The following is a 22,697-nucleotide window of genomic DNA, read 5'->3' as shown; positions in this document are numbered from 1 at the left end:
AAGAACAAAACACGCGAATGTAAACTCTTTTCAATACATCAGAACATTTCGCTCATTTCCGGCCAACCGGTTGCGTTGACATGGAAACCATAAAAGCGCTACATTTCACACAGTAATTCCACGCTTGATCGATGCTTTCATTTCACCGGCACATTTGATGAAAGTATGAGACGAAGAAATGAAAAGGAAAAGCAGCTCAATCCACCTGCACCCCGATCGATGGAAAGTCCATAAATATTGGATTTTCAAATTTGGTTGTACGCACAAATCAGAGCATCGATTTGATTTGTAATGTTCCAAGGGCGTAAGTGAGTGTTCTCGCAAATCAATGTGCCTGATTTGATACCTTTATGAAAGCTTGACAAAATCTGTTTGAACTACGAGCGCGTACGAATGTATGAGAAGTTCTATTTACAGTAGAGAAAGTTTTCTCTAACTTTAAATGTTAAAAATTTTATTTCAAACAATCAGCTAACCCTTCTTGTTCAATCTAAGCGTCAAAAATTCAAGAAAAACTTTTTTATATTCTCGCAAAAGCACTTCAATGCAGGCAGGCAAATAAACAAGCATTCTTCACGTATTCCTTCGCCTAGAAAACGATAACACAACAACACAACCAGGAAAGATAAATCTTCAATTCAGTTTGCTCATCGTGAATATCTCAAGCGTGAACCATATCGATGGATTCCACAATGCCGAAAGGTCACAGCTACAGCTACGGTGTGACTCTCGATCCCTCTCCCTCTCTCTCTCGCTCACTTCCTTACTTTCCGTTCTCGAGGACTCGTTGAAAAACGATTCCGCCATTGAAGCAAAGCGAAACCATAAAAGGACTACCGAAAAGTGCTCCGCCTGCTGTCCGCAAATCCGTAACACGGGGGTGGCCAAATGTCTGAGATGTTAACCATTTCCAATCGGAATGTGAACGCTGTGATGTGATCGATCAGAAGCCATTTTCTTTTCATTCGTTGTGCTTGTTTTCTTTTTTTTCTTTTTGCACCGCCCAGCATGGATTAGTGTTCTAGGATTTTGAAAGAGAATCACCCCGTAGCATGACCATCTTACCTTACCGCACGGGTGGGGGAAAAAAAGATTTTCACCCCTAAAAAAGGAATGAAGAATTAGCTGTTTGTGATATGGGAGAATATAATGCTCGCTGGAAGGCAATGACGAATAAAGAACAGCACAAAAAAAAACACACACACACACACATCCACATCCCACTTGCCTACCGACCGAGCGGAAGGAAACCATCCCAGATTTTAGCGTTCACATCCTTAAGAAACCCTTCAGAGGATCAAACCTCGGGGAGAGGTGTACAAATATGCCTGCGGCACGCTGTCATTGATGCTTTCGCATGAAATTACGTTTTTCTCCACTGTCGATTGTACACCAGTCGAGGCGATAGGATACCGTGGAATGCGTGCCATGACGTAGTAGACTTCATGTCCGATGTTGTTTTGCTGTTCGGTTCGCTGCATCTACTGCCGGAATGGAGGTGGCAAAAAACAGCCTTCCGAAGCCTGAAATGAAAGCTCCTTAATCGAATCGAAATAAAAATAAATTCCTTCACAGATCATTTTCATGCCAAAGCCAATATATTCTTCTGCTGGCTTCCCCCGGGACAGGTTCATCCAGCAGACGGTAGTACCGTTAGCCGGTAGGGATTGATTCGCAGAAGGGCTGAAAATAGGCAGACACTTCGTCTACCATTTCCGTACGCTTATTTCTTTGCTGTCGAAGCTCAAGAAGGAAGTGAAAGACTCGGTCGTGTAGTTTGAGAATCGATGTGATCTCCGTTCTTCTTCTGTTCGATTTGCAAAAAAAGGGGAAAAAACAACACAAGAAGTGCTGCTCGTAGCCATTTCCCTATCGGAGGGAAAAATCTTTTTGCAATTTTGGATAAGTTTCTGTGTGACATTGTGTTTCGATTTTTCTTGAATATTCATTTGTTTTGGGAGGAACAAAACCAGCAGCTAAAACTAGTACAACGTGAAAAGTGTGCCGCACAGTGCACAAGCAAGACGAAGGCAAAGCAAAGGAAATAGAAAAAAAAAGTGAAGCTAAACGAACATCTTCACAAGCCCATCAAACCCACTTACCGAATGCTGTCATTATTCTGTTCGCCGGCAGCGGGAAAGTTTCAGCTACTGTTGTTCAACCGTTTGCGCAATGTATGTGATAAAATGTTTACTCATACAGATCCCAGTGCCGTGTTTCCACCGTGCACGTGCACTCCACGGTTGTGCCAGCGCTGAAGCTTGCTGGCACTTGCTCGCAAAATTGATACCTAGTCATCAAGAATTTATGCACTGGTAGGCAACAAACGCGACACGGAACATACGATCGAGGTACACGCAGCACGAACCACTTTCACGGTTCCGGATTTGGAAGACGGAACGGAAACAGCGGTTCCGGTGGCTGTGTGTGTGTGTGTGTGTGTGTGTGTGGGCCTGGGTTAACTGGGGATGTTGAATGAAATAAATAATAAATCACGGCGAATCGATCAGTAGGAGGTGGCGCCCGTCAACGTCCATTTTGTATTGTGTTAATTTTCATCTCATCAAACTTCAAGAAGAATGTATTCGATTAACATTTGTCTGGCTGGTGATGTATTTGAGTTACGTGCTTTTTTTTATTCTCGCACTCTCTGTCTGACTCATATCTGACGTGTGGTTTTGTATATGGAGTGAGATGAAGAACATCAACAAAGAGTTAGGGTTTAGGGTTGGTTAGGCCAAAAGGTCGATAAAAGTTGCTATTAATCAAGCTACTGAACATGAAAGATATCGTTTGCTGACAGATGCAATGAATCAATATCAAATACGGTTAGTGTTTAAAAAGAAACAAGTTTACAACAAACGTCCAGACAGTCCTTTGTTCACAAAAAATCTGTTTTTCGAATCACTCATACTGTTTTATAGACCATATTATAGTTTATAGACCATTTTTAAAGTTTTATAAATAAGTTTTTCTCAGGGAATTATCTCAAAATGTATTAATGATTTTCATCCATTTTTATTTGATTTATAAAACTTAAACAATTATCATAATGGCCGGGTCAGGCCGTCTCTCATGAATTTAAAAAAAAACTTTTCAACTTCAACCCTAAGGCAACAGGCAACCCATACCTTATTATGCAGGATTATATTCTTTATAAGCTCAATAATGTGGCTTTGTGGCTACTATTTGGCGATCATATTTATTTATTTGTTTTAAATTTGACGGCTTGGGCCCTATTGTCAAAACCGCATGTGTTGACTGTTTTTACGAACAACATTAACAGGGTATTTCCTCCCTGCTTTTTGCCTTATCACGGGTATGCTCGGTTGTGTGTGGATGTTGAGTGGGTGGTTGATGTCCTGGTCTATTTTGGTTGTTGTTGGTAGATGTATTTATTGATCCGATAGTGTTGGAGTGGAGTGTTGTGGCTATTGTATTGTTGGCCTTATGATTTGCGGGTCTGGAATGTAACAAAACAGGCAGAGTTACGAGGGCTGACAATAAAGTAAGGTCTCCAACGCTGCAACTTCGCCGGATCACACGCTAGGCGAAATCTGGCAACACCGCCGTGTTTCTTGGTTCCCCCACTACCACTTTGCTGCTGGGTGAGGCTTCCCCGACCGCTCAGTCTTGGCTGAGCAGCCGTCAACGATGGAGGTACTCCTCGCGTCAGCGTCCAAGTGCGAATTGCGTTCTGTAATACGTTTTTTGAGTGTGAAAAAGGAGACACCTATTGAAATCCATCGTCAACTAGTTGAAGTTTACGGGGAAAAGTGTATGGACATAAAAAAACGTGCGTAAGTGGAGACGCGAGTTCGATTCCGGGCGCACTAATGTTCACGATGAGGAGAGAAGTGGCCGACCGTCGGTCTCGGATGCGATTGTTCAAGCAGTGGAGGCAGAAATGCTCAAAAACCGCCGTGCGACAGTTAGGGACTTGGAAGAGAAGCTTGGAAGAGTGTGTAGCAGCGAAACAATCCGTAATATCCTTGTGAACAACTTGCAGTATCACAAAGTTTCTGCCCGATGGGTGCCGAGGTTCAGAAAGAGGTCAAGACCTGGCTGCGCGAGGCGGACGGAGAGTGGTATTCTGCCGGCATAGACATGTTCATCGTGCGGATGCGCAAGGTGTTGGAAAAAAATGGCGATTATGTAGAAAAGTAGTCAAGACCTTGGCCTTTCCAACGGTGTATCGCTTTTTGTGAATAAATGTCATTTTCTATGAAAAAAAAAAATTGGAGACCTTACTTTATTGTCAGCCCTCGTATTTGAACAGCACAAACATGGATTCGCCAGGGTTCAGTGTTTTTTTCAGGGCAGTCATGCAGTGACGTTCTAAGCTCCCTCTGATCAGCGTTCAATCCAAGAATGATCGACAAGTTCCATTCCGCAGCAGCAAGAGCTACTTCTGGCGGGTTAATTTTTTATTTATTATTTTTTAACCGAGCTTCGATAGCTCATGGACTAAATTATATTCAATAAAAATGTTTTTCTAAGGCATTTATGACGATGAGAGATTAAAACTGTTTTACTTATCCGTTACTTTCAACCAAGTTATTGCCGTGACCAAACTACTCAACCATATTCGATGATCGATCGTACCAAGCAACAGTGCAGCGCACCTTCTAACATAAAGGATCACGGACATTAGGTGTGGAACGTGTGATGAGGCTCAACATATCGTTAGCTTTGCTGAGGATAAAATTAAAAAAAAACACTAAGATCCTTGAAAGAAGATACCCGATTAATGTCGATGCAAGGATCTACTTGTTAGCGCGACCATACGAAATCACATTACACTTCTGTAGGCACAGTAACATTCCATTATAACAACACCAAACGGAGAAGGCATCGAGGAAATTGTGGAGAAGACAACAATTAGAGGACGAGGACACAGGAAGGAAGGTTTTCAAGTCGTCCGCCTACATGAGCCTACATAATTGATTAATGACGTCTCATCCATCTTCCCCAATGCCGGCCATCTGCTCTTTGATGATGACTGTTCTTCTCTCTAGTCATTTGTTAACTCTTTCTCTTCCTAGTGTGTTGCCAATATTCTTCACCAGTGTATCGACAAATGTAGTTTCATGTCCTTTTCGCGTTCCTCTCTGCCCTGGAGGTTCAACTGTTCAATTAATGACTGCCCGCTGAGTCCTTTCTCCCAAGTATTTCTCCCAAGTAAGTGTCATATTTTGGAGCTTCGCTCATCGGAATCGAGATTTTCCCAGGCTCAAACTACGTTTATCGCAGGATTAATTCTTGGAGTTTCCGACGCGCCATCCCTCCTTTCTGTTAATCCTTCCTATGTCCTCTCATGATCCCTTCGTCCTCGTTCACCTTTAACGATTCCTATGCTCCACACAGCATTTGGCTCAAATGATCCAAGGCTCATTTGTTTCCGTCATTTCAATGCTTTTTCTGACCATTTTGGCTTTGGCATCTCTCTGTCATCTTTCCATTATAGTCTTTCTTCCTCTTTTACTTCTTAATGCTCCTCTTATTCTAATTCTTTGCTCTTTTCTTCGATTCTGGCTCAGTTTTTACTCCTTTTCTAACAGTTAATTATAGTTTTTAGGTTTGAAATTAGATTAAGTTTATGAGTTATTGAGTTACCCCGAAAGGCAAACAGTTTTATCACTAAACACCAACAATGACAACAACAATGAGGACATCATTAGAAGGATAACAAATTAGTAAAGTCATTGATAAACAGTAGGAATAACAGAGGATCCAAAGCACTGCCCTGAAAGCCTCTCGACGAACTAATATATCGATCATCCAAACCCCATAGAACCAAACCCCATAAAAATAGATCAAATCAGATCGATCAGATGAAACAATCAGATGGAAAACACAGCAAACTAACCAACTAAGCAAAACGCTATTTGGTGTCAACATTTAATTTTATCCTTTAAAATAGTTTCTATATGCATTGCAATATGATTCGTCTCAGAAAAATCGTCCTTAAAATAGATTTCTATTGTGGCGATCACTTCTTCATTGGTGCAAAATGCTATGCCAACGAATAATATCATGAGAACCCTGAACAGAAATGTTTTAGGGCGGGCAGCATTTACCAAGCTATTGTTTTTGGAAGCCAAAAAATGTTTGTGGTGGCAAAAAATTCTTTATTTCCACAGTAAGTTGCACCGACCGCTGCCTTGGACGGGCAAACCAGCGAAAGGGAGAAGGAGGACACAAACGAACCCGATCAAGATCCCCGCTACCAACCGAATAGAGAAAGATCAAGACCCCCGCTACCATTAGGATTTCACGCATGGAAATGCCCGCCATCACCCGGGATAAGGTGCCCACTCACGATAAGACCCTCACTATAAACACGACTTTGGCTTTGGATGGACGTAATATTATGCGACGGAACAACTGAGCACACCCGGCATATGGTGCCCTTTCACGGCTTGGAGAAGGAAAAGTGTTCCAGCTAAGCTGAAAGGAGTATCTTACCTTTAAGTTAATTCTAAGCAATATAGTCTGGTCGTCCTTAATGAATAAATATTTTTATTTTATTTTTGGCTTTATTTTATTTTATCGAAACTATACCAAGTTATCATAAACGAGAACTACATAAGTGATAATGAAATGACAATAATCGATGCTGTAAGCAATCGTCCTTCAGCTTTGTGCTTCTGGAACACCACAGTTCTTTTAATTTATGTTGCCCAATTTTGTCTTTTATCGATTTTTCAAATGAATTACCATGATTGTGTCTAATAGAGTGTTATCTTAGCCTCTTGATTCGTGACAGCAACCTCAAAACGTCATTTTTGGCTTCAATAAGCTGCGATTATTCAACTCGGTCCGGATGATTCTCGATACTCGGTCCTGCTCATTTTTTTTCCAAATAAATAATTTAATAGTTTTCACCATAGACACTAACATTACACTACACCAAACTAAACAACCAACATGCAACAAACAAAAAAGAACAACGAATTATCCACCCATCGACATCCGAGTATGCCCGGGATAAGGCAAAGAATAAGCAGGAAATGCCTTATATTTATGTTTATACGAATAAGTCATCACAAGCGGTGTTGAAAATACGGCATTGTATTTATACAATGTCATAATTTATCATAAATAAAAATATTATTAAAAATAAAAGAAATAATAAAGAAGTTTGGGATTAATTTGCTTCACCGTACCACGGTAAAATACGATGAAATTAATTGTTAAAAAAATATAAAATTAAGTAGTCCAGAAAAAATGAGCTGCTTAACAGTTTTTTTATTAGTGAATTTAGCCATTTTTATGTAAGAGCCGTTTTCCAATTGTTAAGTACTGTACAAAAGTACTAAAAGAACTTTACGTATCAATTTGTATTGTACGAAAATGTGTCTTCAAAGCAGTAATGACCTTTAATAGACACTTTTGATGGTTCCATTTGATCTGTACAATATGAAAAATCAAAAAACAAATTTAAACCATTCGTTGGCTCTTGTTTTTATCTTTGATTTATTCACACTTCACAGAACCATATGTAGTTTCACCCATGCCTGGCTACCATACACCTCTTCACATCTGCAGGTAATTGCTACCGGCCGAGAGCAACAGCTCCCGCAGGGTGATTCTCTTTAATTTTTCCTACACAGATGTCTGTCCTCACAGTTTTGCACCACGGGTGCAATGTGTGCGTGTGTCGGAAAAATGCTCCGTACAGGATGCTTTTCCACCCTCCTTCAATCCTTTCGCTGTCATGCATGTTACCGTGCCAGCGTCCGCAAAGTGGACGCATAACTAATGAAAATGTTTTCCCATTATTCCCACTCAACTACTTGCTGTGTTTCGCAAAAACGGTGGTAATAGTTATTTTTCTCTCGCGCTTTGCTGCTACTGTAAATGCTTTGCCCGTGCCCGTTGCTTACGCTTTCGTGTCGTTTATTTTAAGTGGTGCAAAATGTTTTCACTAAGCTTTGTTGCAAACATTTAAGTAGACCAATATGCTAACCGCAAACATTGCTGAGAGAGAAGAAAAGGGCGGGAGATAGTATAGAATTGAAACACAAAAATTGGCAAACAAATGTAAAACAAAGTTCAAACATTGTACTGCACTGCTCCTTGCACTCACTGTCTGCTCTCTATTTGCATTTAATTTCTTCCACAAATAGCTGATATCAGTTCAACGAAAATAGAATTCGAAGCAGTTCAAACTAACAGTACCTCAACACACACACTTCCACATTTCATTGCAGCTTTTAGTGGTGGGTGTGTGTGTGTGTGAGTAAAAATAGCACTGCGCACACATCTTTCACACAATATTTCGAAGAAACCAGTTGGAAACATTGCTCAAACATGCATTTGTGAATCATAAGCAAGACCGACCGGGAAGAAGGATGAGCAAAATCCAGTTAGAATGATGTCTCCTGCCAGACGATGTCCTGTTACGTTAGTCAGATTGGTTGCTGTATTATTTGTAGCAATACAGTGAGCTGCACAGGAACTGGAACCAACTTGCTACTGTCTGGTGGAGGTGTAATATTGTGTAATGTTTGCAAATGTGTTTAATTCAATAGCTAGAATATTATGTCTGAGATAGTAAGCAAAATATTGATGTAAAGTACATTTCATCGGGATATAAGAAAATCAATTACAAAACAAATATAACCGCACCACATGTCAGAATGTGGTAGCATTCTGTTTCAAAATAGAATCGAAATACATTCCAAGGTTTTTGTGAGATGGAAGAGAATGTCTGTACGATTATTTCACACCCATACCATCCCATCGGCTCACTTCCGGTTCCGCCAGAAAGCTGCTCGCTCCAACAGGTCGGACATTAGCAAGCACAGCAAGCGGTAGAAGATGCATTGTTGCTTTTTTGACACATATACACACATGACACATCACAAAACCGTGCACCAGTGGAAAGGTCACTAGGCATCAGGAAACAGGAAGGCGGTATGTCGCCATCATTGCCCCTACTACGGAGACAACCGGCGACCTAAATCGGATAAAATGTTTTACTTGTTCACGTTTCGGTCGGGCTTTTTGGAAAACGGTTTCGGTTACGGTGTGTACCGTGTTATTTTAAGTGGAGCAAAGGCCTGCTGGCTTGTTTATTTGGATGCAGATTATGGTGCCGGTGCCCGGTGAACTTGATGACGTTGTTGTTGCTGGGGGAATTGAAGAACCACACAAGCTGCTTATTATAGATAGCGTGTCCCGTTTCATGACACTATCCCGGTGGGAGGCAAAGTTTGCGAAGCTATTTTAGGCATCAAGTCAAACCCCTTGGAATGTGGTTTGGTATGGGTTAACGACTTAATAAAGTTTTCTTAGGATTTGGTAGGATTTTGTGCAGGAGTAGAGCTTGACATAGGAATACTTAGTGAATAACATATCGAAAAATGCACTTTACATGCTTAAGTACTTTGACAAAATAAATGAATGTTTGATTTTTATAGCGATCGACCTAGTTGTTTAATACATTTTAATTCCTAGTTTTTTTTTTTGTTAAACAAAACATCAAAAAACTTTATCTTTCGCATTACTTAATGAAGCTGTATGATAAATTTAAAATTGCCTTACCTTAAAAATAAAACATGTCACGCTCATCTACTGCAAATATACTTTTAAATTCGATTGACTTATACCTGTACAAAAATGATGAAGGTCACATGCCAGCCTCCATCCATCCCAAAAACCGATAACCGTTGTAGAAAATATAATTGATTGTTGAAAAACTTAGTTACGACTTCACACCAAAAACCCACAAGAACTCGTGTAACTCAATCAAAGTGAACCTTTGCCTAATGATTCCGGTCATCATCACGCAATTGGAAAGCGTGTGCCAAAGTCAGCCTTTTGAATCTTCACGCCCTCTTCCAAAAAAAGGTTCGGTTGCTTTGTAACTTTTTCCCTGCTGGTAGTGTCCTACTCGTCCACTTTCTTCGTTCACCTTGTGCCATCAAAACCACAAACGGAGTCCTTTGCTGTGGAGGGAATACATTAATCGAATGTATCTTTCTCTTTCGTTCATTGGGCTCTACTTTTCCGTGTCCGTACCGGGCACCTGTTTTAATGACGATGCTGAAATGAATTGTAAACTGGTTTTCTGACCGTGCTGGGTTGTGCCCGGGTTAAATCGGCAAAAAGAAAACAACCAAAAAAATAAAGGGACCAATTGGTTTGTTTGACGAATAACGACAAATGAACCCAAGGGCACCCAGGCTACCAGGAGCGCAAAGGATCTGGTTAATTTTTATGCAGCGTTGTGCAAAGTTTACACTGCTGAGGTTCAGCATACCTTTCGGCTACCTGAGAGTTTAATGTGTTTAAAGAGAGCTACACAAGTTTGTACAGATTTAATTTCAATCGGCGACACGCAACCAAATCAAGGAAATGTAGCTGTGAGCGTGTGAGTGTTTTTTCTAGGGTGACACAAATTTTAAACAATGCTGTGGGAAAGAATGAAGGCTATATGTAATCTTTTTTGAGAAAAAAGTTGATGTAAATTTCAATTCGAAAAGGAATATTACTTCACTCCTTAAAACGTTGTATAAGGCGTGTGAAGCACCTGTTTACGATAAATAAATTATTCCTAAATAATAGGATGGGTCACATCGGTATTGTAAGGCAATGGAGGTGCCTGGTACTTTAAAAAACATAAATTAATAAGCTATAAGCATTGACGGCTAGGATGGTAGCGTCCTGCCTGGCTGATTTATTTGGATGACTCCATTTAAGCGATCAATCTAACTTTTGTAAAAACAAACAATCACTTTTTAAAAACACCGTGATGAGCACGCAAACCACCCATTCAGTTTGGGTTGACTTGCACAAACTCGTTCGCTACCATGAACATAATGCGAAGGGGAAAAATCACTTACAATGTGTGGGTAGCCTTTTTAATCGGTGTCATCCACCGGTGGTTGATGTAGCATGAACCAGTGGCTGGCATGGCTCTTAATGTGATAAAAAAAACTTGCGGTTTGTTTGATCGTCTATTAATCTCCTATCTCCATTCTAAGAGTAGACATCCGTCCACGAAATCTTAAAATAAGCGACATGGTAGGTTTTTTTATCAAACAAATAAATGCAATTTTTTCGTTTGCCAATGTCTTGAAAGAATTGATAAAAGTAATTCTAAAGTTAAAATCCTTCGTTCGTCGTTCAAAAGCAAAGAAGTGTTTTAATGATTCTAAAGACATGGAGACGCCCAGTGTTTCAAACATGGGATACATGTTTGGAATGAATTAGGCTATAAAAATGTTTTAGGTATCATAGATTCCATGAATTCAATTTATTCGTTTGCTAATGCTTCAATAGCTTTAATCAACGTAATTCTACAGTCAAAATGTTGATGGAGACGCATGGTGTTTTAATGATTCTAAAGACATGGAGACGCCCAGTGTTTCATACATGGCATACATTTTTGTATTGAATTATTCCATGAAGACGCTTGCTGAAGCTTCATGGATGCCATAAATATTACATTGGCTACATTACACCGTTGCAGTTTACGTTGCTTGTAAAATAAAATAAACAGAAACGCTACTATGATGAAGCATCTTCGTTGTGTGTCAAGCGTAGCTTACATGATTAATGTGGCAAATTTATGTTTTATAATGATTTCCTACCAAACAAAATGATCACCTACGTTGCGTGATTAGCGCAACATAATTATTAAAGTGCCGCTTCTGCTGTTTTTGCTGTACATCATAAAGCTTTCGCTAGATAAAGGAAACAAGCGTCATCCAGTCATTTATCATCTAAAACGAAGCATAATGTATTTCTTCTTTTCTTCAATCTCTACTACAGATAATGTTGTCGCTGTAATGGATCTGAAGGCTGGCAAACATCTAGTAGCACCAGCGATAAATAATATCAGTTGCACCAACAATCGGTTCACCGGTAACTTCTTCCAGCAGATAGGTCCGTTCGATGTCATACAGGCACTGTTTATCGTGCTGCTAACGTTTCTAGTTATCAGTGCGAATCTGATGGTGATACTGGTGATCAACAGCCGCCGTTATGCTGCCTACATCCATCCACAGCCTCGCTACCTGCTGACGTCGCTGGCCCTCAACGATCTGGCCATCGGGCTGCTGATCGTACCGTTCAGCGCTCTACCTGCCTTACTACACTGTTGGCCTTACGGGGAAATTTTCTGCCAAATTCAGGTAAACCAAAAATTGAACGTGCGTACTGCTTGCGGTTCTTAGAAAGAACTTTCCTTTCGTTTTCTTTCCCCTCGCACAGGCACTACTACGAGGAGCTTTATCACAACAAAGTGCTGTTATATTGGTGTGCATGGCAGTTGACCGTTATCTGTGCGTGCTACATCCACGGATATATCATAAGCGATCCAGTAAAAAGGTGAGTAAAGGTTCGGTTTCCAAACGGGGAGGAATCGTTCTCGATACGATGTCTCGAGATAAAGTTTATGGGAACGATGGAGAGAGATTTTGAAGGGTCTTATGTGACATGTTGCCGCTACACTTACCGCGCTGAATTAAGCCATTGAATGGTTTATGAAATCGACCGTAAATGTGTCCCCTTCTGCTATACCATACACCCAGCACACATCTTCTTGTGCTGGAGCTTCCGTTCTGCCCGCTCGTTGTGCCGTATGATAAATGGCAATAAAAATACAATCAAACATCTCAATAACATACATCCACTTTACCCGACGTAGAAGTGATCTTGAGGCTATTTTTATGTTTGTTTTCTGGTTTTCATGTTTCCACCTCGAAGCCTCGTTCTTCGAAGTGCGGTGTGAGGGGTGAAAATAAACAAAAGCGCAAACACAATAAAACACACAAAAAACTACCCTCAGCCCACCGTCAGTCTTCCATAAATCCTCGTTCCTGATCGGCCCTTTCAACAGCATTCCGATACACCCGCAATGTCGTTGTCGTTTATGATGAGGAATTTATTTTCCTTTCCCGAGGCTGCTTTCGGTAAGGGTATTTGCTTTTTGTTTTCTCTCGTCTATCGATTTTTGGTGACGGTGATACAATTTTCCCGGATACATGTTTGCCTGTCGAGAAAATCGTTCCTGCTTTCTTCTGGGTGGGAGGGATACTTGTACATTTCGTACTTTATCATCACACTGTCAACTTTTGTCTTTCGGTTCATGAATGGATAAGCGAAGTGACTAGACAGAGCAATGATAATAAGCTTCTTAAGTTACTAGATTAATGTTTACGTCAATTTTCATGATAGTCAATAGTTTGCAAATACGATTGATGGCATGGTAGGGTGATGTGCTGTACTGTAATTGATCTATTTTGTGTTGGTTTTTCAACCCCTCGTTGGCAACATTTTTAGATTTTTATTGCGAAAAAAGAAAAGAGCATTTCAATAAAATATTAAGGAATGGAGTGATACAATTTGAGTGATTTTTAATCATGTCAAGCATGAGTGTTTGGAATTGAAGTCTGCTTTTGTATTTTATATAATAATTTCACATTTTTCTAAGGAATGCAGTTGTAAAAATAATAAATTCAGTAAAAAAATGAAAAATTAAGAAAAACTACCAAATAACCTTTTATTCCGTACTGCGTATAATTACGAAGATACGCCCTAAAACAGTACTTGCTTGCTGTTGCTGTTTGCGAGTGTTTAACAGGTTCTGCTAAAGATTTTAGAGTGTGTCCTTGACTTAGCGACTTTACAGGTTAAGTTGGCCATCGAATGGCTTACTAGTCTTTCTTATAGGAAGTACTCACTACGGGGGATCGGTTCGGATGGGGTTAAAACCTGGGTCCAGCCATTTGAAGACTGCTGCAGTTGTCGCCCTTCTACCAGAACATGGAAGGCTTTAGCGCTCTAGAATTTATTTTTTAAACTAATAACAAAACAAGACTTAACCGAGTATGCCAGAGATAAGGTAAAATCCAACTAGGGAATGCCTTGTGAAATTTGTTATATGTCAACTCATGTGGTACTGTACTATTGTAAATTATTATGATTTTTTAAAAATTGCTGTAACATATGGTTCATTACATTGAAACGATCAGCGTTATCAATTGCTTCCCAATCCGTTAACTTTTTTAAATAATCTGTGTGAACTTGTAATGTAAAGCTCAAAGTGGCAGAACGGTGGTTGAGGCGACAGCAGCGCCAGCCTCCACATGACAGGGCCGGGGTTCCAATTTCACCTGGATCGTTCTCCGGTAGTGATAGAACTGACTATCCAACTACGTAGTATTAGGAAATCTTGTAAGCCATTCCTTCCAGGCTTGACCAAGCAGGTCGTTAAGTCAAGAAGAAGAATTAAGCCTAACTTTATCCATTAACTGGCGGCACTTGATGTAAGCGGTTTGAAAGGATGGTTTTTAAATAAAGCTTATAATAACCATTGGTTAAATTGATTAAATAAATCCACACACTAGTTTTATTGAAATACGTAAGCAAAAAAGATTAAATGTCTCAAAATAATGTTTGACGATAACAAATAACTTGCTTACCTTGTTGAGCCTTATTTCACACACCAAATCGATACACACAGACCATTGACACAACGAATCCCCACCTCGTATCAAATTTCTCCAATTACTTGAAATCGAATGATGCAGACGTTTCGTGCTTGATGCAACAAATCACAAACAACGTAATGTGATTACACGAATCACACTGTCAGAGCTGTTCGCCGTTTGCTACTGTTACATGTAAGTGAAAGTTGATTGACTTTTTTCATCCATCCGAGCATAATCTTATCTTTCCCCAGACCAAGTGAACGCTGCTTACTTAGCGTTTCGATTTATTTAGTTTTCGTTTTCTCCCTTTTTTCGCACTTCTCTGGTGTGAAGTTCGATTTCCTCAAACCATTGTTCAGTTTGTTTCGTTGGTACGTTGTTATCACGCTCGCTTACCGTACGGGATGGGACGGGATCCTACGTCTTTGTCACTGTTTCTATATCGTATAATCAAACAATCAATTGTTTGCGCTACCCTGGCACAGTTCATACTCCACGTGGTGTCGATTTTCTTGACCGGCGCGCAACTTCCATTTGGACAGGAAGCATCCACACAGCGGGCAGTTATGCTCCCGGAGGAGCAATCAATTTTTCACACTCGGAAAGTAGTCCTATCGCCGTGATGCCATCCATTTGTCCTATCTCGCTGAAAGGCGACGTGCGGCCTGGGGCCGGGAAAAAATGAAGCTGTAAAAGTTTGTGCCCTGGTAGCGCAAAACGGAAAACATCCAGAGCCCATTACAGACGGACTCGATGTGATACGCACAAATGGCTATCGCGTTAAATGGTGGCGAAACAACATTAAAATTTGATTTACTGTTGTTCGATTTTGGAGCACCGGGAAGCTAACCGTATTCGAGCGGGCACAAGTTTAATCAATACGAAGCGGAGATAGCAAGAAGTTAAAGTTGGGAAATGATTTTAGGGCGGGAGCATACCGGCGTTGGCACATTAAATGCACTGTGGACGAGTTTGGTCGTTACACATAATACATGTTATCACGTTTGGTGATCGGTAATAGTAAGAGCCAGAGTAATTATCAGATTGTTCACTGGAAATGAGGAAAAAGTTAGTAGTATTGCATAAAGAAAGCTCTTTGCTGGCTTCCTGTAAGTTTTCCGGATTTAGTTTGACTAATGAAGAACCATATTTTATGAGAATGCAAAAAAAATGAAAACATTTAAAAAATTTAAAATTAAAAAAGTTTTTCAACAGCATCATTGTTTGTCCGTTTTATTTTATTCTCTTGTTCAGCACTGTTTTCTATTTGTTCTATTAAGTACTCTTTCAGTTCCTCTTGAATTTGATAAGGTCTTCGCTATTTTTACACAATTCCAATTGTTGATTTGCACACATTTTTGTACTTTTTTTGTATTTGCTTCTTTTCTCAAAGAGTTTGCAATGTGAATGATTTATTTAATAACGAATTGATTTTTTATCATTGTGTTCATTTAATTTAATTTTGCCACAATTAATTCTTTTTTTCCTTCCTCGTGTTCTAAAATTTCTTCAAGATATTTTATCACGTGATTTCCACACATTTAATAAAGTATCCAGTTTTCATGTATTCACTTTATACACATTAAAATGAAGGTTTAGCAACACAGTTCAAAGTCTTTTTGATAAACAAAATATACTTTTTTCTAACTTTGTTTTCTTTTTAATTAATTTTAATGAATTTTAAATGATTTTTAATTTATTTTTTAATAAGATATCAGTTCAATTTATTCCTTTTTTATTTCCTTTATTGTTTCTTCTGCTTTTAAGGATTTTTTTCATTACATGGTGTTATTAACCGTTCTTTTGCGGCTGGTATTATTAATCTTAACTTATTATTTGTTGCTTTGTATAGTTAGCTTGTTCTTATTGGTTATATCCTTGCATTGAAAATTTTCTCCAAAAGGCAATAAAACATTAGCCGTGATGTACCATGTTGATTTTAATAAAGTAAGATTGTTGTACCAAAAGCTAATTTAATTTTAATTTTACTACTCCTGTTAATTTACGGGTAATTTTACGCTCCTGTTAATTCTTCAAAGTTTTCCATTAGGCTCACAATTGCGGCTAATAAAAGATCACTACAGCGAATCGATTGCAGTAATGCACGAACAACCATTACCGCAACATCTTGCACACACAGATTATCGTTTGTGATAGTAACGTAACGCTTCGAATGCATAACGCACACCTTGACCACGAGGCGAATAAAAGGGAATGTGTAGTACGTTTATCGGAAATCTCTTCATTCCACAGCTGTAGTAACATCCACACTCTAAATTCAGTCCGGCGTACCAGCGAACCACCAAAGGACCGAATCTGTGCAGCTCATAAAATTATCATTTCCGGGCACGTAGTCGCATGATTTGCGCTGTTGGCGAACGATTATGAAAAGCCAAGAATCTACGGTCCACTACCGTTCGGCCTTCGGCTTCGCACAGTCCTTCTCCTTACCGCTCGCTAAGTGCGGAACCCTTGCGAAACGGATTCTCCAGCGATAGGGAATTAAAGCGGACATAGTTATTGCATCCAAACACACTATCATCGGCCAGATTTGTTCGGAATCACAGCACAGCATTCGAGAATCACCGAAGCGGTACAGTTAAGCGGGGATGCGACAAATGCGACACAATTTCACGGCTTTTGCCATGGGAGTACGGGAGCTATTTGCTGCTTATCAAATTGCTTCGGTTAGTTGTGTATTGCTGTAAGCGGCAGGGAAAAGGATTTATAGATTAATTAAGACAAAAACTGGCAGCCAGAACTAACTGCACTTCGCATTCTTCGCTTTAGCGGGTTGCTTGGAGGGCCGATGCTCTGGGATGGTGCGATCTTTCTTTGGTCGCTGGTTGTACTGTCTTTTTTGCTTGCCGCTACAGTTTTACGCCCACCCAAGCTCCGTCAGAATCTCATCGGAGCGAAGCACAAAGACGAAACCCTTCCAGCATGGAAGTCTGTACTTGAGCAGAAATGATGAGCTGTGGTGAATTAAGCGTGATGACATTTTCGTGTCCTCATCCTCAGCTGTTGGTGCGACCGAAGAGAGGTAAAGATGTAGATATTGTATTACGAGCGAGTTTGCTACGGAAAAATGCTTTAACGGATGAGCTGAAGGAGTGTAAGTGTAATAAATTGTCTGCATTTACTCATCCAAAGTTGGGTATTAAATTAAATTAAAATTGCGCCTTTTGCACAAATTGTAACTAATGTACTGAGTGTTAGGATTGCTAATAAAAATATTCTTAAGTAAACGATGTTAGGAAACAATAATCAAGTAAAATATTCTTCCTTTTGTAATTTCGTATACACTTTTTCTACTATCGAGAAATTGATTCATTTTATCGCCTTGATTACGCCTCGACTGTATGTTTCCATAAATTCCAATAAGTGGTTTCGGAATGTATCTTAAGTGTAGTACAGTAGATCTTGCCTTTTCCTTCTTGTTCATCTTCTTGGCTCAACGACCTACTAGGTCACGCCGGCCATCGAATGGCTTAATAGACTGCTCTAACCACAAGGGGCGTTCCGGATGGGATTTGAACCATGACATAGTGTTGTGTAAAGCAGCTCTTTTTAAAGAGAAAAGGGCATCTGCATACTAACAGGTGAGAGGTGAGTCCTTCCGGTAGTTTCCGGCGCACACTGAGGGCGAAGAGCTTAAAGAGTGCGTAGAGCTTCCTCGATGGGGTGAATAGCTACCTCGTGAAAAGCTCGAAGAGGGAAAAGAGCTACCTCAAGAGGCTACCTAAAGAATGCCAAGAGTGCTATCTTGTGAGGGCAAAGAGCTACTTCGCGAGGTCGAAGAGTTACCTCTTGATTGTAAAGAACTTAAAGCGTGCGAAGAGCTAAATCTTGTATGCGAAAAGCTCTAAGAAGGCAAATAGCTACCTCGTGAGCGTGAAGAGTGAAGTGTGTCAAGAGCCACGTTGTGAGGGGATAGAGCTACTTTGTGAGAGCCAAAGAGTTACTTAGTGATGGCCACGAGCTTAAGCAGGACGAAGAGCTACCTCGTGAGAGCTAAGCCGTTTAAACGTATCTCTCTTTCGCTTTTCTCTCTCCCTCTCTATTTTTGACGCTCTAAGTCCTCGATCCATTGAGGCCTCTCGGGTGCTCTCGAGCTCACGGATTCCGGATAAAGGATTCATAATTATACAGATGAAACTCCAGGAATCTTGAAGAGATTGTCCAATTATTTTTGGGAATCTTACCAGACTACACCTTTTTCTTCTTGACTAGACTTGCCAATACCTCGTAGTTGGATAGTCAGTCCTCAATACAGGGAGACGATCCGGATTAGATTTAAGCTCCGGTCCTACCGTTTGAAGACCAGAGTCACTGTCGCCTATGCCAACGGGCTGCCACTAATTTTAGCTCTTAGACAAATCTTAGACAAATCTCAGATAAATAATCGTAATCTTAGCTAAATGACTGTGCTGCCACAACAAATTTTTGTTCTGCAAGGTCATTAAAGCTTCGTAATCATATATATGGAGGAGGCCCGATGGTGTATGCGACAGCGGCGCCAGTCTTCAAACGACAAGAATGTGAAGACTGAGGATCGACAAGTCTAGTAAGACATGCGATGGCCGGCGTGACCTTAGAAGTCATTAAGCCAAGAAGACGAAGAATCATACATATTAATCTGAAGGAAAACTAATTTCAACAAACAAGCAATTTTGTACTGATTTTTTAGGACTCTTACCAGCCTTCACGTCAAGCTCAAATAGCTTCAGAAATAAGTAACGTTGGGCGGCATTCTAAACATTTATCTCGGCATTTGGTCTCAAACTTCTCACTCTGAAAAACTTTAATAAGTTTCCTCTTGACATAATACCAATTCAACTAGCAAGTGTTTTATATCCTCAAAATGGATGTATCCAGGACCCTTACTGGCGTAACCCAATTTACAATGTCACACTGACCCTTTCAAACTTTCCCTATTACGCTCACATACACTTACAGGCACACCTCAACACAAATTATCACTCGAAACGTTCACAAACACAACTAGCTTACGTCACACAATTTTCCAAACCTGCCGGATGCTTGCCTTTGCAGCGAGCGAAAACAGGCATTCGAGTTGTGTAAGGTTAAAGCTGCTCTTTTCCAATACATCTCCACCCTGGCCCGAGGACATTACGCCCACCGAGCATTGACCTGGATAGAAACCTTTCCTGTTTTTTTTTCGCTTCTTCTATTTGATAATCCTTTCGTTTGTGCTTTAGTATGTGTTTTGTGTGTAACCATGTAACTATGATTCCCTTTTCCTCATCCGGAACCTCCTCACTCACTGACCCCGATGACGATGACAAATGAAAACGCCTCCCAGGCGGACAATGAAGTTTGCCCCCAAAACGAAATAGCCGAATCGGCACGATGAAGCGGTGGAAAGGTGGTCCACGCTTTCCCGATTGGAGAGAATGGAGCGCTGGTCCCCAAAACTGGCGCTTTTCCCCATGTTTATCCGTTTCGTTTGTCTGGATGCTCGATGGCACAGTTTAACAAGCTGGTTCGTACATGAGTCGGAACGTGTTCCCCGGATGCTGGGGTGTAGTTGGATTGGGGCTGGATCCATTCGTTTGCTTGGCTCATTGACCAGGATGTTGCTGAAGCATGGTGATAAGCTCAAACCGGACGTAGAAATCGTGTGTGCTGGCCGAGGTTCGCTTGGTGCCAAATGTAAACAACGCATTTTCACGTTTTCCTGCTCATTTCCGACAGCATGAGAGACGTTCGGCTTTGGCACGGTGCTGGAATGGAATCGCAAATGCAGGCGGCAGACACGCGCCTGTCTGCCATTGGTTTGTAGGACTCTACACTGCACATTTCACGTCATCTCGAGCAATACGCACGTTTCAGTACATTGTTGGACACTCGCTACTGACACTACTATCGTTTTCAGATCGATCTGATCTGCACGGCGTTAAATATCGTTCCCGTTCAGGGCGAGCGTTGTAGAAATACGCACTCAAAGAACTTGTCGCGCACGGAGTTCTTTCGGTATTGAAATAGGATACTTTTTCCTACGCTTTGAACGGCATTGAAAGCAACGACAACACAGCGAAAAAAAGGGGCAAATCGATCGAACGTTCCTCGTGTGGCGTCATTTGCAACGGAAACAGCCACATCGCTGGCAAACGAACAGTTCTTGACCGTTTTGTCGGGACACAACGTGGCGTTGAGCAGAGCGATGGCAAAAACACTTCAACCAGATGCCAAACGAACGGATTCATCCTGCCGGCGAAACTATCAATCATAGTTAATGTGAACAATATTGTCCTGACTCGTATTTATCACTATGACACCCTGACAAACGAATCAGTTGTTCGACCGTGCACCGGAGGCCACAATTTTAGCTTCAAGTGTGCATGTGTTTGTGTGTGTGTGAGTGAACCACATTGCTCTTGCTAACCCATCGTACTACATTCATCTTCGATCACGTCGGCCCAGCCCAACGGCCCATCTTTAACACCCGGAGCTGTGAGATGAATTGCCCTTCATTTTTGGGGCCAATTCCAGCCGAAACCTCATTCGCGTGGTCCGGGTGTGAATGGCTTCAACAACGAACGAACAAAAAAATCTCAAACATACTTACACACACACACACACGAACGCTACCCTTCGCCCACCTACGGGGCTGCAAAATTTATTAACCTCTGAGCTCTGAGTGATGACATGACGTCGCCTGTCTGTCGCTTCAATGTCCGGCGTTGACTTTTCGGCCTGCTTTATATGGTCAGGAAGTGAGCATTTCGATTTCATCCTCATTTCCTGGCCTCACACTGGAAGTGGCGTAACAAAAAAAAAAAAACGGGGGATACCGATGTGATGGCGTTGGTTCACCAGGCTAGGGGGCAAGCAAGAGCGCAAAAAAAGGGTTACATCGCACGTGCACGTACGTATATGATGGATTAATCGGTCATGGAGCATGAACAATGATGTGTGGCACCGTTATATCAGCTGACGTCAAACGGTGACGGTGCCGGGGATATAGAATTTCTTTTACCGACGCTTCAAGTGTGGAATGATTTATTTCTATTTCCGGGATGGTGAAGATCTGCAGAACGATGTAGGGAGGATGTAAGCGATGTAATGATTAAGATAGCTCGATTACATTAGTCGTTAAGGATAGTCGTAGATATCTGATGGAAAAATGTTGAACTCGCTTACTCGAAGACTATGCTATCGACATTGAAAACATGTTTACGAAATAACATTAAGGAAAAACTTGTTGTTTGTATAGAATTTAAATGATTCTTTTTAGATAGGAATTTATTTTAAAAAAAATTTTGAAGAATTATCCTTCTCCTTCAATTTACTGCAATATTTTTTGATGGTATACCAATATAAAGTTTAAAAAGGATTTTTTGAGAAAAAGCACTAAGGCAGGCAGCCCATCCAAGTTTTTGACTCGTCGTTTTAGGCCCTCTTAACATGATTTTTCTATAGAAGTGCTGCCTATAGAAAGAGTCTAGGTGAGATTTGATGTTTACTCTTGCCACGTGAAAGACCAGTGTCCAGAGAATAACTAGAACTAGTGATGAGAACTGCGGAGTAATGAATCCACTTCGACTCCGATGTTGGATCCGAAATAAAATCAGCTGTTGACTCCAGAGTAAACCGGAGTAATCTGCAATTCATTCCACTACTTCAGAGTAACTACTACGAATTATTGCAAAATGGTGTCTCAACAGAGATAGATCTCCTATAAGCGGACTGAGTGGCCACGTGGGCCACTCCTAGACTGAGGCTCCGATCTGAAGCCCAAAATCAATTATCTGTTGAAAATAATGGCGGATCTGATAATGTAGCCCCCGACTGCTACCTCGAAAGGGCACCGCTCTCGATAGCGGAAGGATGTACAAGAGCCTGGGTGCTGCTTGTCCACTGCTCATGACACAGCATGTAGAATTAGAGGGCCCTAAATGAAGGGGTCTTAAAAACATATCCGCTTAGGGCCAATGTAGAAATGTTACTTAAGATTTATTCCAATTAGCAATGTGCGGGTCGAACCGAACCTACCGGGTCGGAGCCATACGTAAGCAACCCTTAACGGTTCGGGTCGTATTCCTTATTCTAACGAGTTCAGGTCAGCCAGTGGATCCAACAAAGCATGTGCGAGTTAAATTCGTTGGAGCGGATCGACCCGGGTTCAGGCCGACCAATAAGTGCAGCAAAGCATATGCGGAAATCGACTCGTTTGTTCGGGATCATCCGCTGGTTCAGGTCGACTTGTACAAAAAATGGGTTCGG

The 22,697-nt window shown here is 40.9% G+C and overlaps 4 protein-coding genes across 6 annotated transcripts in view; all 4 read left to right on the top strand.

The window, feature by feature from the left end:
- Nucleotides 1-22,697, top strand: part of LOC126556137 (GDP-fucose protein O-fucosyltransferase 1) — a 452,711-nt gene that overhangs the window by 24,415 nt on the left and 405,599 nt on the right. The window lies entirely within an intron of this gene.
- The window catches only part of LOC126556377 (uncharacterized), a 306,838-nt gene that overhangs the window by 61,620 nt on the left and 222,521 nt on the right, over nucleotides 1-22,697 (top strand). The window lies entirely within an intron of this gene.
- Nucleotides 1-22,697, top strand: part of LOC126556033 (fatty-acid amide hydrolase 2) — a 526,247-nt gene that overhangs the window by 294,080 nt on the left and 209,470 nt on the right. The gene's annotated exons all lie outside the window — the stretch shown is intronic.
- LOC126556028 (5-hydroxytryptamine receptor 1A) overlaps nucleotides 1-22,697 on the top strand; it is an 83,994-nt gene that overhangs the window by 35,446 nt on the left and 25,851 nt on the right. The window contains exons 2-3 of the mRNA XM_050211190.1: nucleotides 11,785-12,146; nucleotides 12,226-12,342. Of these exons, the coding sequence (XP_050067147.1) occupies nucleotides 11,802-12,146; nucleotides 12,226-12,342 (462 nt within the window). The 5' untranslated portion in view covers nucleotides 11,785-11,801. The remainder of the gene's footprint in view (nucleotides 1-11,784; nucleotides 12,147-12,225; nucleotides 12,343-22,697) is intronic.

Source organism: Anopheles maculipalpis, chromosome 2RL (assembly GCF_943734695.1).
Source record: "Anopheles maculipalpis chromosome 2RL, idAnoMacuDA_375_x, whole genome shotgun sequence".
In the NCBI taxonomy this organism is placed as follows: Eukaryota; Metazoa; Arthropoda; class Insecta; order Diptera; family Culicidae; genus Anopheles; species Anopheles maculipalpis.
The sequence above is the reverse complement of the archived record's forward strand: the minus strand, read 5'-3'. Positions and strand labels throughout refer to the sequence as shown.